General features: G+C 35.5%; 1 protein-coding gene across 1 annotated transcript in view; it reads right to left on the bottom strand.

The window, feature by feature from the left end:
• LOC124595775 (sushi, von Willebrand factor type A, EGF and pentraxin domain-containing protein 1) overlaps positions 1 to 14,382 on the bottom strand; it is a 152,459-nt gene that overhangs the window by 86,792 nt on the left and 51,285 nt on the right. The window contains exons 17-27 of the mRNA XM_047134661.1: positions 13,835 to 14,002; positions 11,020 to 11,163; positions 9,541 to 9,659; positions 9,253 to 9,445; positions 9,035 to 9,158; positions 8,341 to 8,522; positions 6,682 to 6,872; positions 5,731 to 6,000; positions 5,211 to 5,524; positions 4,695 to 4,805; positions 2,066 to 2,317 (exon numbers count right to left, since the gene is read on the bottom strand). Of these exons, the coding sequence (XP_046990617.1) occupies positions 2,066 to 2,317; positions 4,695 to 4,805; positions 5,211 to 5,524; positions 5,731 to 6,000; positions 6,682 to 6,872; positions 8,341 to 8,522; positions 9,035 to 9,158; positions 9,253 to 9,445; positions 9,541 to 9,659; positions 11,020 to 11,163; positions 13,835 to 14,002 (2,068 nt within the window). The remainder of the gene's footprint in view (positions 1 to 2,065; positions 2,318 to 4,694; positions 4,806 to 5,210; positions 5,525 to 5,730; positions 6,001 to 6,681; positions 6,873 to 8,340; positions 8,523 to 9,034; positions 9,159 to 9,252; positions 9,446 to 9,540; positions 9,660 to 11,019; positions 11,164 to 13,834; positions 14,003 to 14,382) is intronic.

Below are 14,382 nucleotides of genomic sequence, written 5' to 3'. Positions count from 1 at the left end.
TAACTAATTCTTTGTGACACTTCTTAACTGGGGCACTAGATATTTTATCCCAGTCAGCTTGATCTTTAATGTGTTGATTATTTGACTTAATTCATGTTCACTTACAGTTCTGAATTCAATGTTTGTACCTTGGGGTGAGCAAATGTTTGTCTAACTATTTTGGCCAACAGGTTGATCTGGGATACCACATGAAGTGATGAAATATTTATTAAATCTGTTACAAATTGTTCTTCTATCTTCTACTAATTTTGCCTCATGCAATATGCTCATTTCTTCCATATTCACGTTTGATGGTGCTTTAAGGTATTGATTAATGAGCTTCCAAGATGCTTTACTCCAACTATCAGATTTAATGACTGAATCTCTGTGAACCTTTCTCCTGTAATTCAAAAGCTCTGCCTTACACAATTGCATAGCTTTGCAATACTGAGAAAGATACCCTTTTTAGATTTATGAAGTAAGAAGAGGTTATGAACATTCTGCATGAGTTTAATCAGACTACTGGGTAGTTTCAACTTTGGATTCTTTCTGTGTATTGTTGTTGTTATGGTCTTCCGCAGTCCAGACACTGGTTTGATGCAGCTCTCCATGCTACTCTATCCTGTGCAAGCTTCTTCACCTACTGCAACCTACATCCTTCTGAATCTGCTTAGTGTATTCATCTCTTGGTCTGCCTCTATGATTTTTACCCTCCACACTGCCCTACAATACTAAATTGGTGATCCCTTGATGCCTCAGAACATGTCCTACCAACCAATCTCTTCCTCTAGTCAAGTTGTGCCACAAAGTTCTCTCCTCCCCAATTCTATTCAATATCTCCTCATTAGTTGTGTGTTCTACCCATCTAATCTTTGGCATTCTTCTGTAGCACCACATTTTGAAAGCTTCTATTCTCTTCTTGTCTAAAATATTTATCGTCCATGTTTCACTTCCATACATGGCTACACTCCTCATAAATACTTTCAGAAACGACTTCCTGACATTTAAATATATACTCGATGTTAACAAATTTCTCTTCTTAAGAAATGCTTTCCTTTCCATCACCAGTCTGCATTTTATATCCTCTCTACTTCAACCATCATCAGTTATTTTGCTCCCCAAATAGCAAAACTCCTTTACTACTTTAAGTGTCTCATTTCCTAATTTAATTCCCTCAGCATCATCTGATTTAATTACATTCCATTATCCTCATTTTGCTTTTGTTGATGTTCTTCTTGTTTCCTCCTTTCAAGACTCTGTCCATTCCATTCAACTGCTCATCCAGGTCCTATCTCTGACAGAATTTCAATGTCATCGGTGAACCTCAAAGTTTTTATTTCTTCTCCATGGATTTCAATTCCCACTCCAAATTTTTCTTATGTTTCCTATACTGCTTACTCAATATACAGCCTGAATAACATTAGGGATAAGCTACAACCCTGTGTCACTCCTTTCCTAACTAGTGCTTCCCTTTCATACCCCTTGACTCTTATAACTGCCATCTGGTTTCTGTACAAATTGTAAATAGCCTTTTGCTCCCTGTATTTTACCTCTGCCATCTTCTGTGTATTATGGCCCTTTTAAGATCTTTAACTGGACAACAAAGATTATAATGTATCAAAACTGTTTCATAGAATTAATACCATTTATTGTTTGATCCTTCTATCTTATACAAACTGTTCCATTCCACCTGGGTTCGTTTACATTTGAGGTGGTACCTAATGTTTCACATTAGATACTATTATTCAAAATCCACATCTTAATAGATTGAAGCAAGACTTGTCATTTCAGATAGTTCACCACACCCTCTCAAACGATGAAAATGGAAAGTACACACTGTGTTACTACACATCCTTTTTTAAAAAAATAAAGTGAAACACCTCTTATTAGAATGGATTAAATAATGGTCTGCACAATTCTTAGAACAAATTGCTGAAAATTTTATTTTCAAGAAAAAATAAACTAAATCTGCAACAAATACTGTATACAATTTAATAACAAACTTTTAAAATTTAATCTACTGGAAAGTACTGCAATAAAAGTCTAAAATGAAAATAAATTGTTACTAGGAATGAATTTTTGTTACCTGGAACTGTAATGTTTATTTCACAAATGGCAACATTGCCATCATAATCAAATGCCACATATTTCACCACCATATCCTGAAATACTTGTATGGGTGTTCGGAAACTCTGTGGTTTTACTTCCAGACGAGCTATGCTGCCACTATTGTCAACAGCCAGAGGTTCAGTAAAATTGACAGGCTCAAGACCATTTGGTCCCTTCTGAACAATTATAGGCTGTTGTGGGCAGTTCTGGAATACTGGAGGTTCATTATCTGAAAACAAGAAAAAATCACATTAAAAACAAATGTTCTTACACATAACAGTCAGTACTGGGTATATGTGAAATGTGAAAGATAATAATTAGTCATCATATGCTCACTTTGCTACCACAGAGGTATAATGGAATATACAGCTATTACTTCATCATACAAAAACACACACACACACACACACACACACACAGTCATTAACAAGATGTTTTAGCCATGAATAAGGACAGCAATTGACGGACATGAGGGAAAGAAGCAATGAAACCAAGTTCAAAATTTTTAACAACAGAAACTGGGCAAACAGATAGGATGAAAATTTTTGGTACATTTATGCAGAATGGAAGACAACAGGCTAACAAAATATATGTTTAAATAACCACAAAGTCTTTAATCATGGATTTATTGTATTAAATGTTCACAGTGTACACGTCACACTGATTCGCTATAAAAATCTGAGCTTTTAGCAAAGCCCACTTTTGTCTTCTTCAGGAAAGCAAAGTACTGTCAAAGAAGTAACAGAATTATAAATATGTAAAAGATGTAGTTGTGCCCACTGGAACCAGAGATTACATTGATTCAAAGATAAAATTTCATCCATGGTGTCTTTGAGTTGACATTCTCCAATGGAGTGTCTCAGCATTAAGTGCCGATTTCCATCCACTACCCATATCTCCATTACAGGCTACACACTCGGCAGTGCACAGAATGGGCCCGTATCTCCATTAAAGCTATTGACATACATTCTAATTCCCTCAGTGATGAGAGAGTCCTCGTAGTTTGATTATCTTCAAGTTCCTCTGGGAAAGGGAACCTACATGCTGCTTCTGAGAAGTTACTACATAAAAGAAGAACAGCAGCATCAGAAATATATGTTATTGTGGCGAAAGTGTGAAATCTACAAGGATTTCACAAAGTACAAACAGTAAGAGAATAGTTGTCTAAAGAAATAAAACAATACATTGTGAAGAGAAGAGAAGCAGTGGACGAAAAAAAAAAAAAAAAAAGCAACAAATGACACAGTATTAAAAGGGGTGCATGGCTCTTTGATAGATGTTGTAATGAAAAGAAGGAAAAGGTCAAAAAGTGATGAACGAATAACAATGTGCTCATTGTAATCAAAACTGGAGGTAACTTGACAATGTAGGAGGATATAAAAAACACAAACTGAAAGAGACAGAAAGAGTGGAAAAAGAAGGAATACGGTTGAAGTTCTCAGTAAGACTGTATATTGCATGAATCCTGTCTGTTGCATCTGCTCTGACTTAAGAGATGGCAATAATGTTCCAAATAACACCGAGTTTCTGTTTGTCCACTGAGAGAGAAACAATGTGGCTGTTTTCAAATCTAACTTTTTCATTCATGAACCATTCTTTGCTTCTAGTAAACTGACAAATAAAGTGCATGTGGATGCAGAAGGAATTATACAATCTAATAATACATATGGGGAACAAGCAGACAAATCATGCAGAGAGGATCTATGGGAAGTGGGGATACTCTGATATATATGTTTGTCAATGAACTTTGATTGAGAACTACAGTGCTGTCAGACACAAGATGCTCTTGTCATACATGTTGGGCCTAATTTAAGTTAGGAGGAGTCAGTAAGAGATTTCAGGAAAACTTTCATTATTATATGCCAAGTCCATGTTAATTTATCTTTCTACATATCTGATGTTCCAAAGTTATCGATAATTTCAGTATGTACATGATGTCTTACTAGGCCATACTTCTACATTCTGATGCTTCCCCTTTCCTATGGACAACTCTGCACAAATCTTGTTTTTCTTCAGTATTGAACTGTCTACATATCTTCCTGGCAGATTAAAACTGTGTGCCCGACCGAGACTCGAACTCGAGTCTCGGTCGGGCACACAGTTTTAATCTGCCAGGAAGTGAAAATCTCATTCTGTCTACATATCTATAACTACAAGTCTGCTCATTTATTTTTGTAAAAAATTAAATACTATTTCATTTCTAAGTACTTGTCGACATATACTACTATTCTCTGAAAATTTGCTAGATCATTATCTTCAACAATTATATCTCTACAAATGTGAAAATGTGACTGTCATCTCACTGACATTACTTAAAAGGGTGTAGGAAAGATAGAAGCACTTACTGATCATACCACTAGTCCATGAAATTTTGCTAGTTTATCTTTTTGTACAGTTATGTCTACTCATGCAAAAATGTGATTTTCATCTCACTGACTGTACTTAGAAGAAGAGTAGAGGAAGGAAGGGGAACAGAGGGGATGGAGAGGAAGAGAGGGGAGGGGGGAGGGAAAGAGAAGGAGGGAGAAGAAGGGGGAGAGGAAGAGGTAGAGATGGAGAGAGAGAGTTAGCAATATTCTGTGATATCTTCTACAACAGACACTTACCAACACATGGGGAGTAGCCATAATTGTATCCCAACAAAGGTTCCACAACGGGCTCCTCGCAACCCATCAACTCAAACTTCAAACAGGCATTGTCCATATAACTTACAATTCCTGCAAATATAACATACATTTAAAACTTTTTTAAACACTGTATATACTACTTGTGTTTACATTATAATTATTTGACAATATGAAAATTTAACATTTCATAGCAAACTGGCTAGATGATTAGTGCTCCACACGCAATAAATGCTTTCATATTTCTTTGTAGCCCTATATGCTGCTACAACTTTGAAAACCAAGGTTCTTGGTTTTTCAGAGTAAGTATAATTTATTTGTTGTTTCATTTTGGTACTCAAAACAAATAAAAAGGAAAACTATACATACATTCATAGACAAAATTAAGACAATCTCATTTATTTACTAAAAGAACTGACATAATTGGAATACTTTTTCATGATAAGTGTTTAAAAGATCTTTTCACAGAATTTCAACAAATACATACTACATGCTTACCTAAAATAACAAACCGGGCTTGAACATATTTTGGAAGTGTAATCATAGCCAGTTCTCCATAGTTCCCTGGATCTCTCATTGTCAGGTTGAAGTTAGGGAAGTAAACAACATAATTTTCATTTTCAGCTTGTTTGTAGAAGAAACGTATTTCAGTTGGGCGACCAACAATGTCATTTGTCACAACACCTTTTACAAGGATAGCCTTCACACGATACACCTGGCCAAGATCTACACTCACATATGTGAAAGCTTCCTGTTTTCCACACCATCCAGTGACAGAATTCAGACGTACATTTCTTGCTTCGTAGTTTGGTCTGAAAACACGATGCAAGCTCACTTTATTTAATTTTGCTAAATATAATAAGTAATCACATTCTCAATAATGAACAGCACCCTACTTATTCTAATTTCAAAATTATTCAAATAAGTTACCAAAGAAAATAAAATCTCTCAGTACACTATTTGAAAGAACAATACTTGTTAAGATCTTCATAGAGCATTATGTTTATTTTTGCCTTACCGTTCTGATGTTGCATTGATAGCTGAGTCTGGTATCTTCCCAGAAGCCAAACCCAGTGGCCTCACAACTCGACACTCTGGTTCACGTAAGCAAGTGATAGGTCTGGGGTTTATCAGAATATAACCAGGACGACTGCAGCCAAATGTTACTTCAGATCCTTGCTCATAACTGCGAGCTACTTGGAAACCATCTGGAGGTCTACCAGGATCTTCACATACTGGGCCTTCACACCTTAGGTCACCAAAGTCCCAAACACCAGTTTCCTGGCACCTAAAAATAATGAAAACTTACTTTACACTGTTCTATTTGCACTCAGAGCAGCTTTATTATGGCACAACAACATAGTTGTCTTTATTATTCTCTCCACTTAAGTAATAATTTATGCTTGGGGAGGGGGGGGGGGAGGGGGGGGGGAGGAGAAGGGGGAAGGGAGAAAATAATGATTCCAGTTGGGACAAGAGTGTATAAGAAATGTGTAAAATAGTCATAATGCTAGACATAATACCTTATCCACTGTGAAAAAAATGGGCCCCTGTCTGTTGTAAGGTACTATAATTAATAACAGTATCAGGAAAAAAATCAAACTGAAAAGACTGAATTATGAAAGTCATAAAGAAGATGGCCTGATACCAACACCCATAAACTCCTAACCACACCCCATCCTCTTCTTAGTGAATGCACTATTATACACAACCATTAAGTACACAAAACTTTAGGTTAAGATTAATACGTGAACACTACATGCTATAAACCAGACAATGAGTGTAACCCGCCCAAAATGGAACAAAGTTCATTATGACCTAACATCAAAACCCACGTAAAACACAATGTTAATCTGACTTAATGTTGTCATTAGCAATATAGTATTAATAAAGACTTATTAAACTGATACAGTTCGATGACAGTGCTGGCATTCAATGAACAACGCCAAACATCACATGGTTCTCTTACCGTACGACATTGTCATGATGATTTGTCTGTCCTGCCAATTTAAATGTATCTTGGCAACCAAAGAAAAATGATGATTGATATTTTGTATCAAGGTAGTTTCCATATTCAGCCCCAGGGGTTGGCTCAGGTTCACCACAATCTACTCTTGGACATGCAGGTGGCAAGCCAGAAAGCCAGTAGTCTGGGAGACCCTAAACATACAACCATTCTTCAAAAAATGTAATTAACCAGATACAAGTTCTTGTAGTACAACTAGCATTTTTCTGCATCTTAAAACATGATAATCAATAAGAATGAATGTGAAAGCTGTAGCCATGAGAAAGAGTTGAATGCTATTATATAACCTAAAATCTCACCTCCTCACCTGTATTTGTGTTTTCGTATCTTCATTTCTTCCTCATGTCATTTTTATGCTAAAATTTCATTATGCCACTTATTTTTTATTGAAAACATTGATTTCACTTAAAAAGGAGGAAATTTAGAAACTTTCATTCAGTGTAATGCAATAATCCCCACACAACAAAACCATAAAACAGTGTACAAAATTCATGTCTGGAATAGTGATCTCAATATTGTACTTTAATTAGTGGTATCTGGAAACTGAGTGTACAAGCAGAAAAACATTTGTGTTGTCACATTCTTTGGTGCTTTTGTTTATGACTGAATACAGTCATAGGTATCAAAACAGAATGTGTGCCTTGCTGCCAAGTACCAGTATTAAACAGTGGCAGACTAATGAAATTTTCGTGGGGGGGGGGGGGGGGGGGGGTTGTTGCCTGGAATAAAGAGGGGATCAGGGCAAACTTTTTGGACAGGCAACTGAATTCTGAGCAAAATGTAGGTCCCACCACACATATTAATGGCGACATGAACAACATGTTGTTTTCTTTTGGTCATTATAGATAATAAAGGAATTATAATGTGAATGAATCTTTATTAATGAGCTTATTATTTAGTGGGCTTGTTACAGAGACTTCAACACAAAGGAAAAACACTACTGAAAGGTGACATAGAACTACTACTTCACTTGTCTGCAGTCAGAACACTAACACAGAGACTGAGGATACAGCCTTGTACTGGATGATTCAAAAAGAAAGAACAAATATCAATTGTTTATTACAGGCAAACTACAAAAGGTAAAAAAACACAATGTACACGTCACTGGATGGAGGAAGGTTCAAAGTTTTGACAACAGCTGTACTGTTTTTTATTTGTAGCAACATGGTGACTAAACCATATGGGAAGTCATTTTGTGTGTCAGAATTTGCACGAAGTCAACCCACTGTTCAAGTGAAATGTGCATTCATCACACTTTGCAGTTTTTTTTTCTGTAGGGGTACATAAGCGAGAGTCTTGGAGCCACCTATGGCAGTGTCTGTGGAAACAAAAAATTTGAACCTTCCCCTATCCAGTAATGTGTGCAATGTGTTTCTGTCTTTCATATTTTGTCTGTAATAAGCACTTGAAATCTGTTCTTTCTTTTTGAATCAACCTGTATATGTGTCAGCTTAATAATATGCAGTGTTTTACAGAGGATCACTTATCTGTGGGGATAGTATAATATTCACACTAGCTAAGGGGAAGTCACTTCCTTTATTTACAGTTCTTAAGCAAGAAATTATATACAATTACACCATTTAGTAACAACTTCAGACTTACAGGTTGAGGATCATAGACACACTGCCGAAAGCCAGATGTGGCCGTTCTCCTCAGAGTGCGGCCTGGACTACCACATGTAAGTGTGACATTCTCTCTGAATGGAACTAACACACTAGACTGGTCTTGTCTCACTACTGTGAGTCCTTCTGACTTGTCATCTGGCAGGGACACACACTGGGCATCTGTATTAACAATTAATTTACATTATACTTTCACTCTGATTAAGCTACATTATCACAATCTTATTAACAGTTTAAAAATATACTAGAGACAAAGGAATCAACAGAAAATGAGAAAATCAGTGACTTTTTTTTTCTTTCTGGGTTAAAGAGATGAAAGGAAAACATGTTTAAAATATCTAATTGAAGTATTCGACATGGGAACAATATCTCACCACACATTTCGTATAAACACTTTCTGTGGTAGAAGACTCTAGTACAAACTATAGAATGCACACTAATATGGCAAAGATGAAATAAAAACAGAAAAATAGAGGACAAGTATGATTATAATACTGTAATAAGTGTTTAAAATATTAATAAAGTGACCAATGTATTTAGTAATAATCTAGGTTAGATCGGAAATAAAATACATATTGAGCTGCACCATTTATCTGACTTCACATGCATTCTTAAACTTGCATTAATTCACCATGTACTACTTTCATCTGAAGTAGTGACAAATAGACTCTTACATTGGCATTCTGGTACAGAGCCATTCCATAGACCCGCTGATGTGCACAGCAATGATGAAGAACCAGACATAACGTAGCCAAAGTTGCACTGGAAGCTGACGAGATCTCCGAAATGATACATATCCTATGAAAACATTGCTGATAAGTATAAGATCTCAGAGTATCAATGAAATGTTTCACTATCTCACATATGAAACTCAGAAATTAAAATACTTTACCTTTGTTGATAAAATCAAGCCATTCTCTGGTGCCTGTAATGCAGGACACATCACGGGTACACAACTCTTGTTACGTTGGAAAATGTCCCCATCCCTCTCCCCCGTTTCAGAAACCGCAACAGTAAATCCAGCAGTTCCATTCTCAGTAAAAAGCTCATACCCAATGTTGCACACACAGCTAAAGTTTCCTGGGCTGTCAAAGAAACATTGAAGAACAATATAAATGTCATGAGTGTGTTTCCAAAATCTATGTTCAGCATTACTTTTGTGAACTGTGTTGCAAATTACCTGTTAATACACTTTTGATCACAGCCACCATTATTGTCCAAACATTCGTTTATGTCAGCACACTCCAGCCTAGTGCATCCCATGACTTCAAGTCTCAAGCAAGGGGCACCGACATAATCCTTAGAAAATAACAATAATAATTTCAGTGATTCTTATGACATTTAACACATTACTTCAGATTATGGTCTATACTGTATAATAAAATGACTTTCATTCACTATCTTCCTTAATACATGTATCTTATGGTACCTCAATATATTATTAAGGAAACTAGAAGCAAAGAAACAATAATAAAGAGTGCATCAAAATGGACTTCAAAACTTTGAAAATTCATACAACTTACAGGCTTAGTCTTGATGTCCTCTTAAAAGAAAATAGATCAAGTTTTGACTCATATGGTATGCTAGTACAGAATCACACCGGCTGAACTGCTAGTGGCAGTTGCAGCAAAAATGAGTGCCTTTACTGGTACCGAGTGTGCTTGCTGTGTGTTTTGGTTTGAAGAGTCGAAGTCTGTGACAGCTGTACAACTTGACTTTTGCACAGAGTATGGTAAAGATACTCCCAGCAGGCCTACTATTTATGAATGGCGTAAGTGTTTTCCTCAGGTCGTTCCTGTGCATCTAACGACCTCACAGAACACATGAAATGATACTTTGTGAATTGTCCTACAAAATCAATCTCATGTGCTTCTTGAGCACTCAGCATCCCATGTATGACTGTTTGGTGTGTGTTAAGAAAATGGTTATATCTCAAACCATACAAATTTAAAATGGTGCAAGAACTGAAACGCACTGATAGGATTGCTCGTATGGGCTTTTGTGTTCAAATGTTTCATTGGTTGGATGAAGACTTCATTGGAAATATTACCTTCAGTGACGAGTTGAATTTTCACGTAAGTGGTAAAATAAATAAATGCAACTGTAGGATTTGTGTTAGTGAAAATCCCAGAAAATTTCTGGAACATGGATGTGAGAGCCCAAAATTGACTGTAGATGGGATTTGTGCTACATAACCAACAGAAGACACAATCAACCTGCTTAGGTGTAAGGTACAAAACTTGTATTTTGCTATAAAATGACACCAAAACCATGTCCATAAGTTAAATGAATAAATCAATATGATTTTCAAAGTTGTAAAGTCCTTTTTTATACACCTGTTGTTGTGTCATACAATAGAAGTCAAAATCAACATACATTTAAGGATTAAAAATATCAACTGTGAATGTTACACAATTGATGAATAATTAAAATTAATTTTCATAGATGTATGTGAATGGTTCTATCTTGAAGCAAATAAAAAAATCCTCAATATGAGCAGTTTTTCATATTTTCAGAATAAGATAATGAACAATACTAACATTAAGTAGGAACAAACACTATAAGCTGCTATGAGCAATGTTACAAAATGGACCATTAAATTGAATTTTCACTTCTGAAACACTATTTTAAAGAAGTAAAAAACTATGCAGTTTCTAACCTGGATTCTGAAGCGTACGTACTGAGCCTCAATAGGCACCGGCAAGTTAAGTACTGACAGTGTGGGTTCCAAAACTCGGAACTCCACTGGTGTACCATCTGGATTTGTGTAGTCACGGAAAATGTCTGTTAAATTGTCAGTGTACTGAAACAAAAGATGAATATAATTGTAATAAAAGTTATTAAATTCTCTCATTCAATACATAAATTGAGAATATATGGGAACATCAGTACAAATTATATTGAAGTACAAATTATATTGAATACTAAAATAAGACTCAGCCATGTGCAATAGTTAAAAATGTGCATGAACAGGGTTGCTTTCTCAGATTACTTCCTTTTACTTTTTGCCAATTGTGTTTACAGCTCTTTTGAAAGAAATGATTTTCCCACTTTGAATCATTTTGAATGTTTACTCAGGTGTAGTCGGTGTACCTCCCCACTACTACAATATATTCTGTGAGTATTGTTGGGAGTTATTTGTGGCAAACTGTGAGAGTTGCACACACGCAATGAAGAAAAGGAAAGAAAAAAGACTGCTGTTATATAATAATTCATTTAGTGACAATAATTTTACATTAATTTTTTCATCTTTTTTATAGTCACCATTGTTACTGGCAGAACTTGTAGCTTGCTGCTCCATGTTCTTCTGCTACTATTTTTTGCATTCACTGTGTCAGTGTTATATAAGCAGTATTATATGTGAAGGCTTTCCTTCCAAGCATTGTTTACAGTCAGTTCCAAGCTTTAGGTAGAAAGATCTGATTTGAAAGAAGGTGGCAAAGAGTGTTGCCATTGAGGAGCTGACGACAAAATGTTTTGCACATACTGCTTAAACTGCTTATAATCTGTAGCTAGAAGGCACAGTGCTATTACCAGAGTTGTACATCTTGATTTGCTTTGCAAAAGAGTTGTAAAAGTAATCATCCATCTTTCATCCCCATACCAATGAGTTCAAGTCATTCATCATCCGTTTCCTCAGCAATATACATTCGAGTATTCACTATGATTAGTAAGGTGACTGAGTGACTTTAAGTGTAATAAGGAAAATGTAATTCAACCAAGATGTTTCAAAATTTTAATATGCCTCATTCTATTTTTTTTTTCTTCAGCAGCTGTTTACTATTTCACATACATTTCAGAACATATCTAATTCCTACTCCGTAGTCTTATCACACTCAAATGTAATGTTATAACAAACTACTAAAAAGTTCAACTTCAATATACAATATCAACAACACTTTTTTGTGATTTTGAAATAACTCTGTCAATTACTTTTATTAAATTCTTCACATATTCATTCCTTTTTTCAAGCCATCATATTTTTCTGCCAATTGGGTGACATGTTTCTCATATGCAAGCAACACCACTGTTTTGACAGAAAAAAGGAATTTACTTTCTAGGAAGAGTATGTAAAGAGTATAATTTAAAGTTACTACTAGGAAAAACTAAAGACATGTCTTTCAAGGATAAAGACCTCATAAGCACAAAACATTTAGGTGATAATGAAATATCAGTGAAAAATTTTAATTATTTAGGCTGTGATATTATGGATGAATATGACAAAGGATGTGGTAAACACACTAATAAAATTCAAAACCAGAGCCTGAAAAATTAAATATAGGAAGAGCATTACTGTTCTTGTTTTACAGAATGGAAATAATAAGGGAATGGAATTAATTTCACATTAATGTGATTTCTTAATACTTGGGAAATGATGTAGTAGACTTAACAGAAATTGAAACAACAACATTAGGAATGCTTTAAACACATGTCCAAGTTGTATACATTGATATTATGAATAGTCTGTTATTAACAATCACAATCAGAATAAATCTGAAGGGAGAAGAAGTCAAGGAAGACTACGGAGCAGATGGATATGGCAACTTAAAAATGCTTAATGTTTGATATGTAAAAGAAGAAGAAGATGATGAAATGTAGTTGATTACAATATTAAACAAGTTGTAGAACCAAAAATGATACTTTTAGTTAATCTGAAGCTTTATTATCTTTCGTAACATGTATCCATCACACTTGTTACAGAAGTAACTTCCTGCTTTCTGAGTAACCTTTGAGATGCATTAGTCAACACATTCCACACCACTAAAATGTAAACTGGGACTTCAGAAAGTAAGTTACACAGGTCATCTCATGCTAAGACAATTGCGCAGCACGAGTGGTACAAGGATAGAAGAGAGTATGTGTTCTGGGTTTCCTGCAGACACAGTTCTACTGTGGTGTACATAACAGGTGCATTACATTGTGGGAGTGAAATGGCATGGTAACTGGAAATGTACCCCAAACATTAAGTACACAGAGCACTATGATCCTTGTGCACAAAACATCGAAATGCACAAGTATTAACCATGAACAACTGACAGTATATGGACCTAATGCAATGTTGCATCCTTTCATAGTGAAATAGTGTCAACAATTTGATGAAGGCCTCACACAGGTGGTAATGTTGAATGATAAGGACAGCCATTCACATCACAGATAACAATGTCCAGGCAATCAAGGAACTCATGCACAGCAATCACAGATTTTCCGACTATGACATTTGCATAGTGGTACTTGAATGGCTTAGTGACCAAGAAATTAAACAACTGGTAGAACATACTGGTCATTGTTTACTGATACTTGGTGACTGTGTTGAAAAATAGTGTCATGTATCTGTGTGACTATGAAGTGTAGTGCAGCATTCAAAAAAATTATCTGGGGTGCCATAATAATGCGTAATTCACTTTTTGAAGTCCTCTCATAAATACATTGAGTCACGAAATAACAGCTGAATGCACTGATGGTGGAATACCAACCTGTATTCTCAAACCTGAAGTAAAAGCAAGATTGCCGTCAGCACGAGGCACAGTCTGAGTGCGGAAGCCTCTGATAATAGTAGGAGCTCGAAGATCAAGAAGAACCCAGTTGTTGTCTGGTTCTACACTGTTCCCACACCATCCATCAGGATTATTCAAGCGGATCATCTGAAATGACAGGATAACATTAAATCATTATATTTTCCCATAACTTTTTGCTTTCATCACAAAAAGGACATCCACCCAGTGAAACAATATTTTCTGTAATTTAATTGCAACTGGAAGTATTTGATAAGTTTATTTGCTGACATAATTTTTTATACATTACAGGTAAATAATGCTGCTAAATTCACAGAGCCAGTTAGATGTCTTGTATCTAGAAACATTTATTTCTGAAATGTAAGGTTAGTCCTACAACCCAAAATTACTATGTTAGTTTCATGTCGATACAAATTCTTAACAACTTACAGCCAATATATGAGATGTGGAAATGGAATCTGCTTAGGTGTAGTCAAACAGAACAACGATAAAACAAATAGAAAAATATG

This window comes from Schistocerca americana, chromosome 2, assembly GCF_021461395.2.
Source record: "Schistocerca americana isolate TAMUIC-IGC-003095 chromosome 2, iqSchAmer2.1, whole genome shotgun sequence".
Lineage (NCBI taxonomy): Eukaryota > Metazoa > Arthropoda > Insecta > Orthoptera > Acrididae > Schistocerca > Schistocerca americana.
The sequence above is the reverse complement of the archived record's forward strand: the minus strand, read 5'-3'. Positions and strand labels throughout refer to the sequence as shown.